General features: G+C 41.0%; 1 protein-coding gene across 1 annotated transcript; it reads left to right on the top strand.

Annotated features, from left to right (window-relative positions):
- The first annotated feature begins 94 nt into the window (after positions 1–94).
- ACADSB (acyl-CoA dehydrogenase short/branched chain) lies at positions 95–18094 on the top strand. Its single transcript, XM_059476757.1, has 11 exons — positions 95–169; positions 4244–4403; positions 4673–4773; positions 5237–5443; positions 5889–6059; positions 6523–6648; positions 7860–7952; positions 9997–10086; positions 12595–12732; positions 14205–14304; positions 14987–18094. The coding sequence occupies exons 1-11, from the start codon at positions 125–127 to the stop codon at positions 15055–15057; spliced, it is 1302 nt and encodes a 433-aa protein (XP_059332740.1). The 5' UTR covers positions 95–124; the 3' UTR covers positions 15058–18094.
- Positions 18095–23715: the final 5621 nt, after the last annotated feature.

The raw sequence follows: 23715 nt of genomic DNA, 5'->3' as shown, positions 1-23715 counted from the left end.
CAGTCTCGCGAGACCCGCGCGCGCCGGCGGGAGCGGAGGAGGGGGCGTTGGCTCTGACGTCACGGGGGCGTTGGCGCTAACGTCACGCGGGAGTTGGCCCTGACGTCACGGGGCGGGCGCTAAAATGGCGGCGGCGGCGGCGGGAGCTTGGCTGAGGGGCTGCGCCAAGGTGACGCCTCAGGGCGGGACAGGCATGAGGGGAGAAGGGAAAGCTGCATAGGGGAAAGCGGCACCTCCCCAGGCCGCTGCTGGGTGCGGGTGTCTGGCCGGGGCTGGACATGCCGGCTGCAGGGGCAGCGCTGCGAGGCGTGAGGGTGGTGGGGAGCGTCCTCCTGTCCTTCTGCCCTGGGGGTTTGTGTGTGGGGCGGCGGGGTTGGGCTCGGCGCTAAGGAAGGTTCTGTGAGTCTCGTGTAATGCGGGGAGGCAGCAGCGGCCTGGCTGCAGCGGCGCTCCGGGGGCTCCTTCAGTTACAGAGCGGCCAAAGCTCTGCCCGGGGTGCCGGCACTGCCGGGGAGCGGCCCCGAGAGCTCCGGCAGCCTCTGCACCGCTCCGGGTGCGGATTGCGGGCTGTCTGCAGGGCCGGGAGCTGCGCTGGGTGATGCTGGCTGTGGGTCCCTCACAATTCGGAATATTCTTGGTGTTGCTAAACTCACCTGAGGCACTGGGGCTGTGACTGAGACACGCAGAGACCCCGGGGTTTAACCACCCATACCTGAGCTCTGCACGGTGAGACCTTATCCTGCAGCTCCTGGGGGTGCTGTGCTTCTGGAAATAAACTGAAATAAAGAAAACCAACCTTAGAAACAAATGCAAGATTCCCATTGGGGAGCTCCTCCGCTGGGAAATAGGAGCTGTGTGGAAACCAGCCGGGATGGATACAGGAGTGACAGTCACCAAGGCGATCAAAGTGAGCTGAGGAAAACATTGCTTTGGGTTTTTTTCTGTTTATATCTTAATGATGCTGCCAGGGCCAGCATTAAAATCTTGTTGTATATTGTAAAACAAACAAGGAAAACAGGAGAACTGATCTTTTGAAGAGCTGGGGATGGAGGTAAAAATCGAGATAAACAGAAAAATCAATGTTATCAGCAACCAGTTCTCAAAGCCTGTGTTTAGCAGGGGAGGCAGTCTGAATCCTGTAGCAGCATAAATCACCACCTACAGAAGAGGAGCAGGAAAAAAGGCAGGGAAGCAGCAGCCAAGGATTTAAGTAATGCACATGCTGTTTAAATAACTGCCTGAAATTAGTGATTTTACATGGCCTCTAAGAAAAGAAAGCTGCACAATAATGCAGTGACTTGATTGTTTATTTAGTTTTTAAATCTAAATATTGACCTAAAACATAGTTTCCATACTGGGCTGTTATTCCTCTGGAACAGCTGTGAGTTGCTGCTCTTTGTGTGGGAGTTGCCAGCATTAATCCCATCCTTGCATGCATCCCATTGGTTTTAAAACTTTTCAAGGTGACCTTTTTAGGAATTTTAGGAATATTCCTTTGCTCCTGCAAAGGAGCAAAGTGTCTCAAACAATCACTGACCAAAGCATGGTTGGTAAATGCCTGAACCTGCTTGGACAGGGCTTGGAGCACCCTGGGGTGGTGAAGGGGATTCACCTTCCCAGTGTTTTACTTTATTTGTGCCACCATGGAGGAAAACACTCTTTTCTTTGTACTTGGGAATGAAGTGGTGGAGGGAGCAGGAGGTTTGTGTGTGGTTTGCAGCCCTGCCAGTGCTCAGGAAGCAGCCCAGTGTTAAATACAAGTGTGCCTGTGTATGCTCAGCTTTTTCCTTCCCAGCCCTGGCCAAGGACAGACCTGCACAGGTGAATGTTTGCACACCTGGTGTCAGGTGACCCCAGCATTGCTGCATGTCCTGCACATAATCCATTCCTGCCTGACTGCTCCCAGAACATGGGCTTTAATCTCTATTAAAACAATGTTTTCTTTATTTTGTGAACACCCACAGTAACTCCATCACCATTTGAAAGTGTTGCAGCTACTGCTGACCATCCAAATGTACTCATAATTTAGCCCTGCTCACCAGTGGTTGTTTTATGTCACCAGGGGTGTTAAATGTGAATAAACACTGAATTTTCACAGCAATATTTATTTTCTCTGTTACCACTTCTGTTTGTTGTTTTTGGGTTTTATTTTATGTGCCAAAATCAGAATTTCCTTATCACAGCAGACTCTTGCTGCTTGTCTCCACAAGAGTTCATGGATGTGCTTCCCATCAGTTCTCCAGCCAGGAAGATGACAAGTGTTGAAAGCCAACATGAAAGAGGGGGAATTATTAAAAGGATCAAAGGAATTTTTACTTCCTGACCCCAGATTTCTGCTGGTTCTGGAGGAATGCTGCTGCCACAGTGTGCATTGTGGGCTTGCCCTGTGTTCTGTGGGCTGAGCAGGCGCCTGCTGGGGGCACAGCCAGTCTGTTCCTCACTCTGGGGGTCACAATCACCCAAAATCCTGTGCAGATGTGTTTTTATATCCCCCGTGGCCCAGCTGTGTCTCTGCTGGGGGTTTCTGTCAGCGCTTGTCCTGCTGGGACATTGGTGACTCCACACTTTGCACTGACAAGGCAGAAGTGCCAGAAATGTGGAGCAGAGATCAGAGAACAGAATCATTGTTCTGCCCTTCTGGGCCACAGACAAACTGTGCTGCTTCTCAGGAGAACATTTTAGCTACTCAATTTAGCCCATTACTTTTTGAGCCAGATCCTTTATGCCAACTTCTTTAAAATCCTAAGGAATTATTCTGTGTTTGGAAAGCAGATTGGCCTTCATACCAAATTTGCCTTTGTAAAGTCAGCTGTGAGGTAATGAAGTCTTTGAACACAAAAGCTTTCAGGTCTCTGAGGGACACAGCTGTCACATTATCTATGCCCTGACAATCACTGTGTGGAGCTTCCTCCCAAAAGCCACTTCTGTTCATTTTTGTGACTTTTGCCACATATTCTTAATACTGTTCCCCACAGTAAAATGCTCATCCTCTGCTCTTTTGGTTGGATAACCAATGCTTCTTGAAATTATTCTTATATATTGGGGATAAATGGGGGAGCATAAGCATGAATCACTTAGTTCCTTCCCATGCTTTTAAAATAAATCAACCAAATAAGACACATTAATTATTAGTTACACTATCAGCATACTGACTGTGGGATTTTAACTGTGTGGAAATTACCTGTACAGAAGCATTCAAATGCCAGGGCTTGGTCTACAGAATGTGTGCTCATTCTGAAAATCATTAAGTGGTGGGTAAGAATTCAGTTTTAATAGAGAAACCACAGTGCAGTTAAAAGTTAGGCCCTTTCACAGCAAAATGCCAATAATCCACATGAGGGGCTGTCAGATTGCTTTATATAATAAATAATAATATATTATAAAATAAATATTTATTATTAAACAATAAATTTAATAAAATATATATAAATACTATATATAAATATATATAAATACTATATATAAATAATATATAATAATAAATATATATAATAAATATTATAAATAATAAATATATATAAATACTATATATAAATAATATATAGTAAAATAATGTATAATAAAATAAATATTTAATATATAATAACATATAATAAAATAAATATTTATTATTAATAAATTTAATATAATAGAAATTGTAAGTAATAAAATAATATATAATAAAATAAATTTTAAAAATAATATAAAATAAATAAAATAAAAATATAGTAAGAGTTGCTGGTCCCTAGAAAAACAGGAAGAATGCTAAAGTCAGTCAATTAAAGTTGACAGGCCTGTAAAAATCATTATATGTGTATTTTATATTTACTCTTATCATTCTTGTCAATGAAAGTATTAATTCAATTGAAATACACTCTGAAGTGAGTATTACAGAAGTACTCACTACTGTGAATATTGCAGTAGACTTGCAAAATCATCTATCAAAATAAGTACTATCTGCAAGGTTTATTTGCTGTAAGCACTAAAATTGACTAAAAAATGCTTGTGCATACTTTGTAGAATAAAAGTTTGTAAACTTCCAGGAAGAAAACTGTTTCATAATAAAAGAAAAGTAATTAAAGGATATTTTCTTTTAGGACACAGGGGAGGGGAAGGTTATATTTTCTTAAAAGCTTTCAGGCTGAACAGTAGATCTAGGTTATATTTCCTAATAACTTACTGAATAAAAGCACTGGGTGAAGTTAGATATGGTTGTCTGCATACAAATCTGACTGTTTGCATGTTCTGTGTTTGTTGCCAGCAGCTGAGAAGACACATGGCAGCACACCTGGCTCCTTGGAGGGTTTCTCCCTGTGCTTTCAGATCCTCCAAATCAGAGCTCAAGCCAAACGTGGCCAGTGATGGACTTGCCTGTGCTCCACTTCAAACGTTCACTGAAGAGGAGGCCATGCTGAAAGACATGGGTAGTTATCTCTGCAGTTAAAATTCAGAAATGGTTCAAGTAGAAGGGATATTTGAGCTTAAAATTTTGTTTTCATTATTTATTTCTAGTCAAATGTTGAGATGTTTTGGGGGAGTTGTGCTTTACGCCTGATATTGCTTGGGCTTCTTTTTCTTCTGACATGCATAACCTGTCAGAAGCACCACATTCCTGTTATATTGATTCCCAAGGAGACTGTTTATTTATTTATTTATGGAATATTTACTGTTTTCTCTCTTCCCTTCTTTGCAGTGACCAAGTTTGCCCAGGAACGAGTTGCACCTTTCGTGCAAAAAATGGACGAGAATGCGAAAATGGAAGAGTCCATCGTGCAGGGATTGTTTGAACAAGGGGTCTGCACACCTTTACCTAATCTTTTATTTGAAATGTAACAGCATTTTATGTATCTCTAACTGTGCCTTGTTCAGACTTATAGATGAAAAAAATTTAGGGATATAATTCAAATGAACTGATGAATGATTAAACATTTTGGAGTTGTCAATCACACGACAGCTTTCTTTACAGCACTATCACTCCATCTTTTACTGTAATTCTTTTTCCATCTCCCCCATAGCACATACTTCACCTTATCTTTTAGCTCCTTGTCTTCCCTCCCTCAATTTTTTTTAATTGGATGCTGGAAAGGCCATGACTCCAAGTGTTGATGGAGAAGAGAACCAATATTCCTCTGTGCCTTACTGGGCAGCCATAAGGACTTACATTGCCCGAATCCTGGTGTTCATTCCTGGATTCAGTTTTAGCCTTTCCAGCTATCAGGGCCAACACATTTATACATTTGCACCTTTTCCATTTCAGCTGATGAGTATTGAGCTTGGGGAAGAATATGGAGGAACTGGAGCTTCATTTTTTTCAATCATACTGGCAGTGGAAGAATTGGCCAAGGTTGATCCCGCTGTGGCTCTTGTGTGTGAACTCCAAAACACTCTAACAAACAAATTGTTTACCACCTATGGAACAGAAGAGCAAAAGAGAACTTACCTGCCCAGGGTGTCCAAAGATACAGTGAGTCAAAGTCTTACTTGACTTAACTATTGAAATTATATTATTGTTTAGTAATGTTAGTGGGGATTTTTTTTTTCAGTGGCTAATGTGTGTCTGCAGCTGTGGAAAATATGTGTGAACTTTGAAACACTGGTTAGAGCTGAGATCTGTGGTGATATAGATACATCCTGTCATCAGTAGCTGAGAGGTAAAAGTGGAAAGGCACTTATTAGTTTCATTAAAATTTCATTTACTGTGGAAAAGAACTGTAAAGCAGTTGACTTTGAGAGATGTGTAATTACACAGTGTTTCTATTCTTAATCTTCACAGCTGAAACTCAGTTACTTCAATGCAATAGATTAAAATGTTTGAATTTAAGAGACTTGTGCTGGCTTATAAGTATTTTCCTTATAGGATTTATTTCTATTTGTGAAAATTAAATTGGCTTTTTCCCTTCCCTTGACAGTTAGGTAGTTTCTGTCTGTCAGAGGCTGGGTCTGGCAGTGATGCTTTTTCCTTGAAGACTCGAGCTGAAAAGAAGGGAGACTATTACATTATCAATGGCTCAAAGATGTGGATTAGCTTGGCAGAAGATGCAGGAGTCTTCTTTGTCATGGCAAATACAGACCCATCCTTAGTAAGTTGCTACAGAATTCTTGCATTTCAGTGACAGCTGCTGAGATATGAAACTGTGGATTTTATACTGATAATCTCATGTTAGAGGTTTATACTCTGTGCACCTTTTCCTAGCTGACTGCAAACCTTTAAAGATCTTTCCCAGCAAAACTTGAGGCAGCAATTTGGTGAGCAATTTAATAAATTCCTCCAACCAGGGAAAATAAGAATGTCAGGATCATGGTTGCACAGCACTGGTGGTGTTCTGAGTAACAGGACTCAGTCTTACATTTTTCCAACCTTTCTGACTTAGCTGACAACTTCCTGTTGTTAAAAGGCAAAATGGAAAATATGTAAAATATGTCCAGTGGAAAATGACATAGCTGACTATGCAAGTATCAGGTTTGTGCCCAGTGTGGGTGTAGGTGTAGCTTTTGAGGGATATTGGTATGCAAACCAGTTTTTGATTATTTTTAATCCCCCAGGGCTACAGAGGAATCACCTGCTTCGTAGTGGATCGCAACACAGAGGGGCTCCAGGTGGGGAAGAAGGAGGACAAGCTGGGGATCAGAGCTTGTTCCACCTGCCCAGTCACCTTGGACAATGTGAAGGTATTGTAAGTTCAGCTCTTGAAGCATAACTTGTGTAAAACTGGAACCTGGCCACACATAAGGAAAGAATATTAACTAAATTCCCTATTTTTTCCCCTTGGATACACTGATTGTTGGGCATATTTTAGCATTTAGGGGTGTAGGGCTCTGCAGAGAGACTTGGAACGGCTGGACATATGGACAGAATCAAATGGGATGAACTTCAATAAGTCCAAGTGCCGAGTATTGCACTTCGGCCATAATAATCCCCTGTACCGATACAAGCTGGGGATGGAGTGGCTGGATAGTGCCCAGGTGGAAAGGGACCTGGGGGTGCTGGCTGACAGTCGATTGAATATGAGCCAGCAGTGTGCCCAGGTAGCCAAGAGGGCCAATGCCATCCTGGCCAGTATCAGAAATGGTATGGCCAGCAGGAACAGAGAGGTCATTCTTCCCCTGTACTCGGCACTGGTGAGGCCTCACTTGGAGTACTGTATCCAGTTCTGGGCCCCTCACTTTAAGAGGGACGTTGAGTTACTTGAGCGTGTCCAGAGGAGAGCAACGAAACTAATAAGGGGCTTGGAACACAAGCCATATGAAGAGCGACTGAGGGAGCTGGGGTTGTTCAGCCTGGAGAAAAGGAGACTAAGGGGTGACCTCATCACTCTCTACAACTTCCTGAAGGGTGGCTGTAGTGAGCTGGGGGTCGGCCTCTTTCTCCGGGCGACAACGGATAGAACAAGAGGACACAGTCTCAAGTTGCGTCAAGCTAGATGTAAGTTAGAAGTAAGAAGGAAATACTTCACAGAAAGAGTGGTCAGAAACTGGAATCATTTACCCAGTGAGGTGGTAGAGGCATCATCCCTTGAAGAATTTAAAAAAAGACTGGATGTGGCACTTGCTGCCATGATCTAGTTGAACAGTTAGAACATCGGCTGGACTAGATGATCTTATAGGTCTCTTCCAGTCTTGAAAATTCTGTGATTCTTTGATTCTGTGATCTTTCTTCCACAGAAGTCTAGAGAGGGGTTGGATTTCTTAAATTTTGATGTAGTTTTTTCTCTGTCATCAGTTTATAGCCATGGAATGCTCTAATCAGCTATCCTAGGAATCAAACTGTGGTTTATGTTTTATGCCTTCACTTATGAGGAGCAATTGCTAAAACTTGTGAACTCTTTTAATAGTTGCAAAACAGAATAGAACAGGAATAATTGGGTGGCTTTATTTTATAGGTTCCTGAGAGCAGTATCCTGGGACAAGTTGGACAAGGCTATAAATATGCCATTGGAATGCTCAATACTGGCAGGATAGGGATTGCTGCACAGGTGGGTGATTTGGTTTCTTACTGAGCACAGCCAGGATATCATTTGAGTCTGGACTGAAATCTGTGGAATATTTAAAGCTGTTGGGAAAATACTTTATTAAAAGCTCGATTGCCACTAGATGTCACTGTTCCCGTAGCAAAGTGACAGCAAAGACGGGAGCAGCTGCCAGTGGGAAAATCCTCCTATAGTGACATAAGCAATAGACTTCAAAGACATTAAATGGCAATTAGCTTCTCTTTGGTCGTTAACTTATTGCTTCTGAATTATGTCCACGTTCTTGTCTTCCACTATGAAAATTTATTTTACAAAGAAAACTAACTTTGGAAACTTTAACACACTGAGATGTATAAATTAATGCTTCCAGCTGGGATTGTATGGGGCTGGCAAATGTAACCTAGTGCTAACTGATGTTTTCCCAACTCGTTTTTAAAAGTCAACTTATTTTTAAAATAAATGTGATTTTCTCTAGCAGAGCTGTTCCAGTTCATTGTTGTGTTTGAAAATTGCACTGTATGGCATCTTAGGGGAGAATATTTACCAATCTGGGAGTTATTTCAAAATGTTGTATTTTGCTGTAAAGTCAGTTTGGATTTCAGAATGCTGCTGATCTCAGTGGAAGTCAGCCCCAGAATAAAATCACTTGTGATAACTTTTTATATTTTGAATTTACTTTTGAAAGTAATCTTTTCTTTGCTTATACTTTATTGTGCAATATTTCTGTACTACCAATCTCCTTTATCTTTTGCCCTGGTTTGCAGACAGACCAGGAGAAATCATCTTCATGAAATTGGGATTTTCCACATGGCAATACTCTATGCTGATAATTGGGCTGGCTTTTCCATCATTTCTAAAGATTACCTCTGATTAAACTTTGTCTGATATGGCATTTAAAAAGGGCTGTGGGCCTCATTGTTCCCAGAGATATAAATAATATAAAGGCTCTGCCAGTAAAATACATGGTCTGGATTTTACTCTTAATTACTCCAAGTTACACCTTAATTAAAAGTTAAGGTCAGGTAGTTGTTATATCTTAATTACTGCCTTCTTGGCACCTTCAAATTAAGAGAAATGGACTTGACAAGAGCAGCAGCTCTAAAGCCCTGTGGTATTGAGTTTAGTTTTGCAGTTGGAATAGTTTTAAAAGATAATGAAGATCTTATAAAAGGTAATTGTGGCTTTGAAAACAGTTTCAGATGGTTTTAGTGCAAAGCAGCTGCAATATTATTACAGGTGCTGAAGTTGATGTACTTTGTTCTTATAATTTATATAAGGAGATGACAAATCTGATAATGGGGCTGATTAGCAGCAGACTTCAATGTTTTCTTTTACTTTTTTCCTTTGTATTTTTTTTTTTCTGTTGTACATCATTCAAGGTAGTTTTTCTAAGCTGTCTGATGTGACACTTTACTGCTTCTGCCTTCGTGGAAAGACAAAATTGATCAAAATTCTTTTACAATTGTTCTGCAGAGTTGGAAGATAGTGCAAGAAATGTTATCTCTCCTTCCACACCACTAAGTTTCTAAATTCTGAAATAAATTGCTAATTCTGGCAATTCACTCTGGTGTCCTCTAGAAAATGAGAAATTATTTTGCTTATGAAAATAGTTTTGATTAACCATTCAGATTATTTTTCCTTTAACAGGGTAATGTAGATCTATAGATCTACAGTTTACAGTCATTTTCTTATGCAACTACAAATTATCAAAAAGATTAATATTTTTACAATTACAGCTGACCCTTAAATTTTGTTCAAAAAATGAGTGCTAGTGTTTTTACAAATCCTTGCCTATGGTAAGAAATGGGCATGTAAAAAGTTTGTTCCTCAAACTTTTATTTTTTATAACTCCCCTCAGTTTGTGTGATAACTGTAAAATTCTGGCTCCTAGGATTCTCTATACAAATTTTAGCAATATCTAGGTAGGAAGAAAATAACTTTTCTCCTGAATATCAACCTGCCTGACCAGAAGATGACCAATTATGATCACCTTCATTAGGTGCATTTAATGAATCAATTTTTTTGACCAAATCCTTATTTTTCCTTACAGATGTTAGGACTGGCCCAGGGGTGTTTTGACCGTACAGTTCCCTACACAAAGGAGAGAGTCCAGTTTGGGAAGAGCGTGTTTGATTTCCAGGTAATTGTTAATGGCATGTTTCCTCCAAGAAAGAATAGTGACCATAATAAACAGTATAATTAGTATTATGATTTGCATAATTTATGTTCCACTTCATGTCTTGTCTCTCCTCCTCATTATCTGAGTATTTTTCAAAAAAAATTCTAGATGAACGTTCATCTGCCATGTAAAATTCAGCAATTCAGTGCCTTTGCAAGTACCACACAAATAATTTAAAACTTTACATATTTTTAGCATATTCCTTTTGCTTGATAACTTGTTGACATTCCTTGAAAATAATACACATAATAAAAAATAATACACTCCCTTCTGATTTTAGTATCCCACTATACTGAATGTGCTCCAGTTTTTATATCCTTTCATGAGGTGTAGGGGAAGGGCTTTTTCTGGAGACTATAAATGATAAAAAGATGAGGAAAACTGAATTATTAGATTTCCTGTGTTGTACAAAGACATTTAGTTTTCATTATAATATCTGTTTCTTACAGCCAAAAAGACTCTTTGTTGCAAAAATGATGTATAGTTTAATAAGGAAGATACATAATTGTAATTACTCTGGTAATTTTCTTGTTAAAAGAAACCTACATCTCAGCTGAAGAGAAGGAACATTAGCACTACTCATAATTTATGCAAATTTTAGGAAGCACTCATAGATACCTAGGAAATGATTGGAACTACGTCTTTTGAATGGGAAATGGAATTTATAATTGGCAAATCATTTTGGTATTTTGACCTGCCTATATATTTCTGCAGATCTGAGGGAATGGTGTTAATGTTCTAATAAGATGAAAGATTTCATTGTGTTTTAGACTACTAAATGTTCATTTTCAATGATCATAATATTTGGGTGTTCTTAAATAAACCCATTCTTCTGTAATACCATTCAGATATGAGCTCCATCACCCTTGAATCCATTCCTCAGTCGTGTCCTCTGTACCTTTAAGCTGCTTCTAAATCTTGTCTTGTGCCTCTGGGGCAAGGAAAGGAGTTGTCACCTTGCTAGATCTCCACTTTTATTTAAGAAATACTTGTTTGCAAGTCTTCCTTGGCTAAGCTCATTAGGGAACCAGACCTGGTTTTTCAGTGAACAGTTGCAGAATGAAAATGCAGCTCTGTCTTCCTCATGCCTTTGTAATCCTGAGGAGGATGTTAAGATTGAGATAAAATCATCCTTTATATTCCTGGGTTTGAATAGGTAACCCTCTGTCCAGTCAGGCAAAAAGAACCCCAGTGCTCCTGAATCCAAGAACAGGAAAGGGGAAAACAGGACTGCAGTTCCTGAGAGCCCTTCAGTGGCCCAGGAGTGTTCCCAACCTCTGTCAATAAACACAGAAGGAACACAGAATTGTCAGAACCCAGGAAATTCCTCTGACTGCCCTGGAGAACTGAGACCCTGACAGGGGGCTCAGAGACCTTGGCACAGAGTCAAAAACACCTGTGCCTTTGATTTTAACCCATGGAGACAATTACCAACTTTGTGTGAAGAGTTACAAGCCACAAGAGTTTGAATAGAATGATAGTGAATTTATCACGGGGTGAAAACGTAGAATTTTGGGGTTTTAGAAGGGTGGTTCAAGAGGCAAGATGGAGGAATCTGGGCATGTCCTGTCCTTCCTCCTGTTTCTTCTTGGCCTCCATCTTCTGCTGTGATGGTGGCACTTTTGGATTGGTTTAGAGCAGAGACAAACTGTCTAACATAGGTGATAGGTATTGGAAAATTATTGTAAATAAAGTACATGTAGTTTTTAGTATAAAAAGATAACACCACCCCAAGACAGTGTGCCGCAGACCAACATGCTAGACAGACCTCAGAAAAAGAATGTTTTAGATAACAGAGAATAATAACCTTGAGAACCAGAGCCAAGGAATCCTGACTCCTTCTTTGATCTTGGGGCTGGGAAAAAGAGACTTTCCAACACCTTCGGGTCATCTCAACACCAGAGACCCTGTCACAGAATTACTTCCCAGCTGGACCTGATGTTTTTATTTTAGAGTGCATTGCATGGTGAGCAGGATGGTTGTTGCTGGGAGCTCCAGAGGGGCTGTGGCTCTGTGTGAGCGAGTGCTGTGCTGCCCTTGCAGGGGCTGTGGTCACTCTGAGTGTTGTGCTGCCCTTGCAGGGGCTGTGTGTGAGTGAGTGCTGTGCTGCCCTTGCAGGGGCTGTGGTCACTCTGAGTGTTGTGCTGTCCTTGCAGGGGCTGTGGCTGTGTGTGACTGAGTGCTGTGCTGCCCTTGCAGGGGCTGTGGTCACTCTGAGTGTTGTGCTGCCCTTGCAGGGGCTGTGGTCACTCTGAGTGTTGTGCTGCCCTTGCAGGGGCTGTGTGTGAGTGAGTGCTGTGCTGCCCTTGCAGGGGCTGTGGCTGTGTGTGAGTGAGTGCTGTGCTGCCCTTGCAGGGGCTGTGGTCACTCTGAGTGCTGTGCTGCCCTTGCAGGGGCTGTGGTCACTCTGAGTGCTGTGCTGCCCTTGCAGGGGCTGTGGTCACTCTGAGTGCTGTGCTGCCCTTGCAGGGGATGCAGCACCAGATTGCCCAGGTGGCCACGCAGCTGGAGGCGGCCAGGCTGCTGACCTACAACGCGGCGCGGCTGGCGGAGGCGGGCAGGCCGGCCATCAAGGAGGCCAGCATGGCCAAGTACTTCACTGCTGAGGTACCTGAGCTCCCTCACTGCTGCTACAGCTCCTTCTGCTACCCCCTGTGTACTCAGAATTCATCTTGGCTGTGCAAGCTCTGGATGTACTTCTATCTCAGTAAAGGTGTTCCAGGCCAAGTTGGGTGGGGCTTGGGGCAACCTGGGCGAGTAGAAGGTATCCCTCTGCCAAGGGATTGAGATGAGTTTTAAGATCTCCTCCTGTTGGGGAAGATGAAACAGGAAAGCCTTATAAATATGATTGCCTGGCAAAAGATGTTGAGAATATGGAAACTATAAGCGAGATTGAAATGAAAGCAAGCTTTGAGATCCCTCAGTTACTGAACAACTGGAAAACAATGGCATGGCCAGCTGAAGGTAATCCCCTTTTGATGGAACAACATCCTCTGCTTGCAGGCAGGTCCAAGGATCAGAGCAGACCCTACAGCTTGGCAGAAGGGACCCAAAGAGGAGTTTTTAGGGTTTAAAATGTAACACAGTATGGTAATGTAGTGATTCTTATAGGCTGTATGTAAATGCTATAGACTTTGTATATTGTACTAGATTGGTTAGTGAGAATCAGAATATTCAACACAGAAGATGATTTATTGTATTGGAACGGGAACTTCACTCTCCTTTTTTACTCCCTTATGCTCTCACCCCCTTACTCTCTCACACTCTCATCCTCTCTCCCCCTCTCTTTTCTTGGGCCTGCTCCAGCTGTGGCTGCAGCTCCCAGCAGGGCCCTGCACCCAGGCCCTGTGCAATAAACCCCAAATCCCAGCAGGGCCCTGCACCCAGGCCCTCTGCAATAAACCCCAAATCCCAGCAGGGCCCTGCACCCAGGCCCTCTGCAATAAACCCCAAGTTCCACAACCTGGCTGCAGAGATCTCTTGTCTCTGTCCATCCCGATCATCCCACCCCCCAATGCTCCAGCACCCTCCAATCCAAACCATTCTGTGTTTCTCAGTCGATGCACAGAATCTAAATTAAGTCACCAAAAAGTAAGCTGCTCATGCCCCAAATAAATTTTTTTAAACCAACTAACAACACCGAAAGAGGAATGTGAATTAATACTTTCACTTATCAAGAAAGACTTTTCTCAGAAATCTTATTGTGGCATGAGAAATGACACTGTAAAGAGTTCATTTGTGACTGTTTCAGCTGGTCACATGTGTTAGTCTTAAAATGACTCAAAACTGGATGGCTTTTCCCTCTTTGCATTTGCTGTCTTGCATACTACTGCTGGTCTTTTGCACAGAGCAGCATAGAAACTATTCTGTAACAGTTAGTGAACTCCTGATGTCCTCTGGTTTATCTTGTTTTTATCCTAAAATGGCTTGTTGAAGATGAATACCAAAATACCCATCCTTCTTCCCCCCTGTTCTAGTCACTGCTTTATTCCCTGTTTTGTTATTAATCAGGTACAAAGTATAAATTTTACTGCCACTGTCTGAAGTTGGAAGCTGTAACTCTGAACCTCTCTTCACAGGTTGCAACACTGACAACCAGTAAATGTATTGAATGGATGGGAGGTGTTGGATTCACCAAAAATTTCCCAATAGAAAAATACTACCGTGACTGCAAGATAGGTGAGTGCCACTTCCTTACCAAGTATCTCTTGTGCCTTGGTGCTATTAAAGTTTGAGGAAGAAGGGCTGGCTTTTTTTCTCAGGATATTTTTTCCTTGAGACTGTATCAACACTAATTCAAAGGCTCAGATATAAAATTTTAGGTATAAATGTATGTACATGCAAGGCTAGTTAAAATGTTTGATTAGATACCAACAAAATATAGACACAAACACCATGTCTGATTCTATTAAGAAAATTTCTGTAAAAAAAAAATTAAAAATAATTTCATTTGCTTTAAGATCTGAATCCATGTGGAGTTTTCTTTTCAAGGCTTTCTTGTTCATCAGGATAATCCTTGGGCACATCAGTTTGATATTTTTAGCAATATTACCCTTTGGCTTTTATTACAACAGCATTTGGAACTTCTTAATTTTTTTGGCTATTTAAGACTTGCTTTTCAGGAAAATGTCTTTGCATTATGTGTTGCCAGCCAGAAAAGTGCTTTTATTGTTACAGATAATAAAATAGGAATGTTTATAATATTGTATAAATAATTACAGTTCTGTGCTAGTACTTGCACAGTAAAGCTTCATTTCATAATTATAAAGTTTCTCACTGGGCTTTAGGATGATATTTTGGTCTCTCTTCATAAACTCACTCTGGATTTAGTGTCTACTAATTTGTTTTCTTCTGATTTCAGGTACAATATATGAAGGAACTTCAAATATCCAGTTGAGCACAATTGCAAAATTCTTAGCACAGGAGTACTGAAACCATGAGGACTTACTTGATGCTATATAAAAATTATTTCCCTTAACACTAATTGTAAATTTATTAGTAATTACAGAAGGCATTGATGGCATCATAAATAAGAATACACCATCACAAAAAAACATTAATTCCCCATTTCAGGAGAGGGAGTGATTCATGTGAAATCATGATTTCCACATTCAGATCCAAACTTCTTTCTGCCTGAGACACTTCCAAGCACTGGATTTAGCTCCCTTAGCTTGTGCCAGCAGTTCACCTCCACTTGGAGATATCAGAGTGAAAACAAAGGAATCCAAATCCCTGGAATCCAAACCCCTGGAATCCAAATCTCTGGCATTTCTGTTTTTCCCCCTGGGAGAAAGGACTCTCCACGTGCAGCAGGGCTGGTGTGTAGGGTGGAGCTGCATTTGGGGTGTGCTGCTGCATTAGCATGGGGTGCACAGAGAGGGAATTGATGCTTTCCTCTCTCCCAGGTGGAGTGCTGTCTGTGGAGCTGCTGTAATTGGAGTCATTTTTACAGCAGCCCTCAGTGTGTTCTTAAGGATATCTTTGTAATTAAGCCCTTGCAGCCCCAATTTGGACTCCTGAAAGGTGGATAATATCCACCTCCCTTTCCAGCCTTCTCAGCTCTTAAGGGTTTTAATCTAAGAGCCTATTTATAGTTCTCCTTTCATAAAAGGTTGAGTTGAAATCTTTCTGAAATGGGGTTAAAAAAGCTCTAGTAGTTCTGCAAAAGGACAGATATAAGCTGGGTAATGGCAGTGCTGTGATTCTACCTCCCAGTGGCCTTTCCACATTCAATGCATTTTACAAACTTTAAAGGGAGGCACTGTTAATTTGCAGCCTAGAATTCCTTGCTCCTGGAAGTTAGTGCTTCTCCAGCACAGTTTTCCTCTTTGTTTAAGAGAGAAAAAAGGGCAGGGGGTTGGGAAGTATTTGCTTTTTTTATTTGTCTCTGTTTACTCTAAAATTAGACATTTTATTTACAGCAGAAACCTCTTCAGTGCTGGAGAGCTAATTAACTAATAATCAAGAGACAGGAAGCTTAATATATGAAAAATCATCCTAATTGCTGTAATTGGCAATCTGTTTCAAGTGTTTTGGGGAGGGAAGGATTGGTTTTCTGGTTTTGGCTGACTTAGAGGAATCTCATTTTTAAAGCTTGCCTTTCACTGATGATTCACTCTGAGTGGAGCTTAGAACATTACAGGCTGAGACTCCCAGAGGATTTCCTAGCAAAACCAGGGCAAGTGACACTTAACAAGTGGGATTTGTAAAACAAGCAGTGCCTTAGACAAAGAAACAAGCAAGGATGAAAAGCACTATTAAAAAGTTCTCTGACTTCAAAGGGAAGTAACTGCTTTAATCCCTCCATGTACACACTCTGCCTGGTAATGGGCAAAGAATTACTGTGCTGATTATCCTTGTGCCAATAAAAATGCCCCTCCCATATCAGTTTGATCAAGAGCTTTGAGATTTACAAAAATACAAGAGTAGGAGGGTAGGCTGGATGGTTTCTGAAGTTAGCAATATTATTATTATTAATCATTATTAATGCATTTCAGATTTACTTGCAGGCTTTGTTTCAGCTGAATTGAGACAGCTGGGGAAATTTAGATTAGAATTAAGACTAGAATTAAGACTACAGACACCACAGCATTTAACTACATTTATTCTGCTCAACACAATCTATCTGTAAATCCAAAATAATCAAAACCACACTGCAAGATGCTGGAGTTAATGCTGATTGCTGTGCTGAGTTGTGCCAAGGTGGGGCAGGTTTAATCTGCCTTGCTCACATGAGTGTCCACAGAAAGCAGGGTTTGGTTTTTGCTGTGATCTCCTGGTTTGTGACACTCTCAGCTTGGCATCTGCAGTTCTGTGTGAGACTGGCAATACTTTACTGATTCAATTCAGTGCCAGAAGCAAACCCTTTGTGGAGGAAAGTGCAGAGCTCTTTGAAGGACTGTTAAGGGCTTCATATCCAGGATTATGTAAAAAGACTCTTTGTGTAGAACTGTGTCAGGTATCCATTTGAAAAAATAACCAGGGGAAAATGAGATTAATGTGATTCCTCACAGTCTGATATGGGATGCCTGAGTCCAGCAAACAACCTGAACATCCTCAGCAGCAATTCCACAGTAGCTGATGAGCTTTTCTTCTCAATAAAGCAAGGTCAAGCCTTTAACTAATGTTACAGCTGTAAATATTTCATGTCTTTGTTATGTATGCTGTATTTTGTACACAGTTTTGAAAGAAATAAATAATGTATTGTATTTGTATACAAAATTTTGTGAAGGAGTCTGTGCACAAATAAGTTACAACCCCTGAGTAACTTTCCTTGCTGTTTTAAGAGGACAGGTACCCGTGTGGAGAGCATTGGCTGCTCAGGTCACTGATTCTGGGGAGTCACAGAATGGTTTGGGTTGGAAGGGACCTGAAATCCCCCCTGCCCTCTGAACTCAGCTGTTTGGTTGGGAATGAGAAGTGCTGTTGTCCAGGAGCTGTTTAGTGCTGCCTGTGCTCCCAGCCCTTGTTCTGCTTTGGGACAGACATTTTTGGGTGGTCATCAATGGCAATTCCACATTTGGCACTGTGGGCACAGGCTGCAGAGCTGGTGTGGGCAATGCTGGGAGGCTTTCTGAGCTTCTAAGCTGCTTTATGTACTCAAGATTTATTTTATTAGTGATTTTTCCCTTTTTATGCCCTTAGTCCATCCAGTCTGTTGTCCTGGAACAGCAACTTCAGTATCAAATGTTGCATGTGAGCTGCCCTGGTTAGAAGAAAAGACCTGTATTGAGAATGTATTTTAAAGTGCCTGAATTTTGTTTTTGACTTGATACAATGTTTGTATATGAGTTCATGGTTCTCTGATAATCTGTAATTTAAAATTGTTGCCAGATCCTGCAGGTTTTGTACCAGGCTGTGTCATGTCAACCTTCTCTAGCTCTGTTCTGCTTGGTGATCAAGGCAGATTTCCAGAGAAAGGTTTAATCACTACTTGGAAAACTCAAATACAACATTTTGTATCATCTTTTCTCTGCTGTTGTTCTTTCTTTCGTATTTTCTTTTCCCCATGTAAAGATTGTGTTAGAAAAGGCTTACATCAACTACAGAGTTATTGTTCTTTGGGAGCCTTTTGCTATGCAAAGACTTTTCTAATTAACGTGTTATTGCATTTCCACTTGAAAATCTTTTGGTGAGAGACACATTTCAAGTTCTTCTACCAAGCCAAGCTCGATTGGAAGCCCAGTTTGTTTTGAAAGCAGCTGTCTGACTTCCCTGAGCTGGTACTGGATACACAAAAGCTAAAGAAATGCTTTTCCTCAGCCCCAGAATGTATTCAGGGTAACCAGAAATAACCAATGTGTTCCCTAATAGCTTGTTTATTGTTCAAAGGAACATGCAGTGTACACTGTAACATTTTTTTCTGGTGAAATATTCAGAAATATAAATCAAAAATATGTGCAGTCTCACTAGACAGTAATAGCATTTTTATATATTTTGTCTTTCAAGATCATTTGGATTTACATCTTTCTGAAGCTATTCTCCCTCTCAGTAGGTGTAGAGCTGGCAATACTGGAGGACTTAGACAAACTAAAAAAAGTCAACTTTTTAGTGATTCCTTTTTAGTGAGGCTAAAGAGGGGCTGCTTGCTGCCTTCAGCCAAGTCTCAAGCAATGACCCAGCCCTCAGTGGAACAGAATCATTTTCTGATCATCCTTCTCATCACATCAAGTTTGCCACAAGACTCTTGGAATTTTTTGGCCTGAATTGTTTTCAAGGACACCCTGTAAATTCTTCTATTCCTTAATTTGCATCCTAAACATGTAAATTAAGTGCAAATTTTTCAGTAAAAACAGAGCAGGTTTTAATTTAACACTGTGTTGTTGAGGTTTTCTGCTTTTGTTTAGATCATTCCCAAAAACATGGTGTTTGACATTAGCTTCTCTGGACACTTTTTGGTTTTCTGTAGAAGAAATTTGCTAAACTGCTGTAAAAATAATCCAGGGATGATTAAAAAATAAAAGTTAAGGTTCTGGGACATAGTTAAATAGTGAAAAGCTCCAAAGAACTTGTTTGGTCAGTAGAGCTGCTGAAGATAGAGTTGGTCCTCTCAATCTCTGTCCAACCAGGCTTTAGAAGGAAAATAATTTTCTGGGTTTAATTGCAGCAGTGCCTACATTTGATTGATAAGGCAGTTTATTTTGACTGTTGCATAAATAATAAAAGCTTGATTTTTGTCATAAAATCCATTTGAGTGCCATGCAGGATTCACAGTTTCCAAGGACCAAAAGAAGGTGCAGCAGCAGATCTTCCATTTAATGCTGGAAGAATTTTAGCTCTCCTGTGCTTTGACTCCAGTGATCCAATTTGCAGAGATAAACAATTCTCTGGCAGTAATGCAGCTTGCCATTATTTAATAATTATTTAAAATGTGCCTTGTTACCCTTGTGTAAGAATCTGGGCTGCAGGGGAGTGCTCTGATTCTGCAGGGGCTGACACAGCACTGGTTAAAGCACCCCATGGTCTGGTGTCTCAGACTGTTCTAATTTAATAGCAAACCTTCTCTATCCTGCTGCTTCTATTTAGAAGTGTCCAAAAATCTTTTTTTTTTTTTTTTTTCTTCCCAACTGTAAAAGCCTTCTGGCACTAAATTACATCTATTCCTTGACTGAAACATATCTGCTCTATGCTAACCTCATTATCCAGGAATGATTTCTAGAAGAGGAAGTGAAGAATAATTAAATCATTCCTAACTGAAGGAAATGCTTCGCAGAACTATACAAATTCCAATTTGGCCAAGATGCTGTGGTTTCAGATTCTATTTCTGGGAAGGGCAGAGGGACAAACAGTTATTTTTGGAGCCATGGGCAGCTGGGTTCTGGCTGCAGTTTCCTCTCTTACCTTGAGCTGGGAGTGGGCTGGGACATCCCTGCTGAGGAGGGAGCACATTTCCTGCCACCACCCCCCTCAGTACCTGCCCTGATGGGAGTTCTGGGAAATTAAACTCATCCCCCTTGCTGCAGGTGTCACCTGCCCTGCTTGGTGCTGGCTGAGACCCTGAATTGGGGCATTTTCCTGCAAAATCCTCCCTCAGCCCTGATCTGAAGCAGGGACTTGTCAGCAGTGGTGCCCTGCCCTTGCTGCCAACACAGCTGTGAGGGGACACACGCTGCCCCCCCTCAGCCTGGGACACAGTGCCCGGAAAAAAATCAATTTGGGGCTTAAAAATGAACTTGCTGTGTTTGTGCTCAGCCTGGGCACAGCCCCTCGTGGGGCTCTGCACTCACATCTTCAGATTTTCACATTTTTCCATCTGCAAATCTCACTCTTCCAAAGCTTAAGGCAAAAAGGAGCTAAAAAAACCCCTTATAACTAGCTCTTTTTATATGGGTTTGTTTGCAAGTATATTAGTGATGTGTAATTGATTTATTAATTGGGAAATAAACAACTGGCATACTGGAAGAACAGCTTTCCAGTGCTCCACAACTTTGGTCTTTCAAGGAATCAGATCACTGAAATGAGTTATGCATTCAAGAAATCCACTTAGAATTAAGAACATATGTCCTACTTTCCCAGCTTTTCCTTTAAATTTGCATATTACAATAATGGAGTGTAAAGAGTAAACTTCAGTGATTTGCAAAAGGCACCAGCCTTGTGCCTTTTCCAAACTGGTTGATTTATGTGCTATTTGCTGTTTTTGAGAACACAAAACAATTAATTCATGTGTGAAAAGAACAGTGAATTAATCCTAGAGAGCCCTGGAGCCTTTAAAGACCTGAATCATATGTTGAGCTCGTTTAAAACTTGCATAAGAAATTAATGTAGAATAAAGCCCTTTAATTTGAAAAGTGCATCTATAGTAGGTGTCCCTAGGATATCTTCTGGATCATTATTCAGAAAGGTTAAGGAGGACTTTATTTTTTCCTTTCTTTCTTTCTTTCTTTTTTCCCCCCTTATATTCAGTATGTATTTTCCAGTTTGCAGCTCAACGTGGTGCATTTCAACTTAAAAAGAGGCAGAGATTTTAAAAAGGAACGGGGAGCTTTTTATTCACCTTCCACTTAATTTCCTTGCTGCCTTGCCAGTCCCAGCTTAATGAATGTAATTGCTACCTTTGATGAAAATACTATTATCAAGATCACACATTACATTGGAAAACAGTTTTTCTTTAAACACAGCTACTGCAGTCTCTAATTATGCATGTAACAAGTGGCTCCTGAACAAAAGAGCATGTTGTCTACAATTGCTAGGAATTGGAGCAAGGCAAATTTGAACAAAGAACAGATTAGATTTGCTCCATGCTCCACAAAGCCCATTCCCCTGATTAATTTCCTGCAAAAACTAAAACAATTCTCTCTTAAAAGAAACTAACCCTCATCCCCAGAATGATCCATATGCCATTTGTGTCAATCTATATGATGATAATGGCTACAGATTTAAATTATTAACTATTAGGTGGAGTAAAATAGGAAAGCTCTTTTATAAACTTACCTTTTCATATGTAAATAAGCAGTACAAGGACTTAAGGAACAAAAACCTGACTTTTCTGTGGAAACCAGGAACAAGAAAGCACCCAGTAACTGAAAGTCTGAATTGTGCATGTATAATCCAATTATTTTGTCAGTTTGCTCTGTGCTCCGTGTTCTGCACAGGCACTGCAGCAGGAGAACCAATGTCCTGTTGGGTTTTCCAAGGATGACACATTTGAGGGCTGATTTCCTTGTTTCCATTTGAGGAGAGTTCTGAAAAGATTTTAATTTGATTCTCAAAACAAATCATTTTTTCAACAGGGTTTGATGAGCCAAAACCAGATTTGGAGATGTATTTTGCTATCATTCCAAGGAAAAGCAGGTAAAATTTTGAATAAGTACCTGGCCTCAAATAAAATCCTGCAGCATGGATTGAATTATTTTTTGGTATTTCTAATCCAAGGAATTAGTCACAGCAGTTTAGAGCACAGTGTTATTTTTCATCCCTACTTGTATTGATCCAGGATCCCTAGCTGTGGTACAGGATGCATATAAACCACAGTCAGGTGGGTAAACACCAAAAAATGAATAAAGAATCTGCTCCAAGGTGTTTACAAGCTGGGTTAGGACTGGGTGTGAGCTAATACAAACCAGAGTTTTGATTATTTGTTAAGGAAAATTGGTGATTTTCTGTCCTGGAAGGAAACAGCAGCAGGCATGGTGGTTTTGGTGCCAGCAGTGGCAGAGTGAGGGGGCAGAGGTGTGTGTAACAGCAGCCTGCTTTCCTCTGCACAAGAGCTGCCAGAGTCTTTGTGTCCTCAAAATGTCCCTGCAGAGATGCCAGGGACAGCCCTGCCCCTGCACACCTGTCATTTGTCCCTCTCAGTCCCAAAACCTGCTTTGTTTTGGGTTATCACAGTCCTTCCCAGTTCACATTACTTATAGTCATATAAAATCTTTAAAATCTACCCTGCAGATCAGGAAAAAAAAACCCCAAACCAAAACGCCTCCTAATTTTAAATGTGGATAGAATTAATCAAGATATAATTATGACTCCAAATGAAATTACTTGGGACATAAAATCCTCCTTCGCCATCTTTAAGAAACTGAATAAAAGAAAATGTAAGACATTCCTTAGAAATAAAAATAATTTCTGTTTCCAGACAGTTTTTCCAGATGCTGTGGGTCTTCTGATGTTGGGACACCATGGAGCCTGCACTGGTAGAAAAACCCATGAGAACAGCCCCATGTTTTTGAGGCTTCTGTCTGCAAACATTTGTGACAAAACAGAGCATGCCTATAATTACTACCCAGGGAAGCTGGAAAACAAAACCAATATATCCACAAAATCCAGAATAATTTGTGGTTTAGTTCCCTGTGTCCCCTCAAACAATTTGAAAGCAATCTCATGAGCCTGGGGCAGCACCTTTGGGTACTTTTCTGAGAAAGTGTCAGGGTGTGAGTTTTTCTCCTTTTAGAGACAAATCCATTGTTTATCTCTTGTTTTAATGTAGCATTTGCTCAACACACTGTAAAAAAGCTGGCTGGGGAGCTTGGCAATATTCCAGAGGCAATTGGAATATTTTTCCCTTCATTACACTGTCCCTATTTGGGTCTCACATCAGCCAAATGCAGAAGTTTAGCACAGTTCCTGGTGGAACCCACTAATCTGTGTTTTTCTATGTGTGATGTAGCACCTAATAATGCACTTTTTTAGCACAGCCACTGTCTGGAATAAAAATTAATTCACAAAATCCCTCATGTGTCCTGGTGCAGGAGCTGTGTGGGGACACAGCAGATTCCTCTGGGCGTGTGATGCACCTGATTGCTCTGGGGGATTGCTTATTTTGCATACAAGGATGAACCAGAAACTAAAAACTCCAGCCCTGAAGCCTGCACATGGTGCTACAGGGAATGGAAAGGAACCAGCCCCAGATCCAGTTCTGGTTCCTGTAGGGAATCCTCCTCTGACAGAGGGAAGAGCTGCTCCCTCCCTTTGCACAGTGACAGGACCCTTGTGCTGAGCAAAAATGGGGATCTATTATTATTAGCCAGTGGTGGGGAAGAGTAAATAGTGGACCAAAGAGGATGATAAAGAACTGAAAAGGAGAAGGCTTTAGTGAGGTTTTACACACCTCAGTCCCCTTCTCCACCCAGTTCTTAAAATAGATCAGGGGGCAGA

Source organism: Ammospiza nelsoni, chromosome 8, assembly GCF_027579445.1.
Source record: "Ammospiza nelsoni isolate bAmmNel1 chromosome 8, bAmmNel1.pri, whole genome shotgun sequence".
Lineage (NCBI taxonomy): Eukaryota > Metazoa > Chordata > Aves > Passeriformes > Passerellidae > Ammospiza > Ammospiza nelsoni.
This window is presented reverse-complemented; position numbering and strand designations above follow the sequence as displayed.

Excerpts from the sequence above, each read along its gene's own strand:
- ACADSB (XM_059476757.1), top strand. The coding sequence starts at position 125 with ATGGCGGCGGCGGCGGCGGGAGCTTGGCTGAGGGGCTGCGCCAAG. Across the intron at positions 6,649-7,859 it reads TCACCTTGGACAATGTGAAG|GTTCCTGAGAGCAGTATCCT; the intron begins GTATTGTAAGTT and ends TTTATTTTATAG. Across the intron at positions 10,087-12,594 it reads AGAGCGTGTTTGATTTCCAG|GGGATGCAGCACCAGATTGC; the intron begins GTAATTGTTAAT and ends CTGCCCTTGCAG.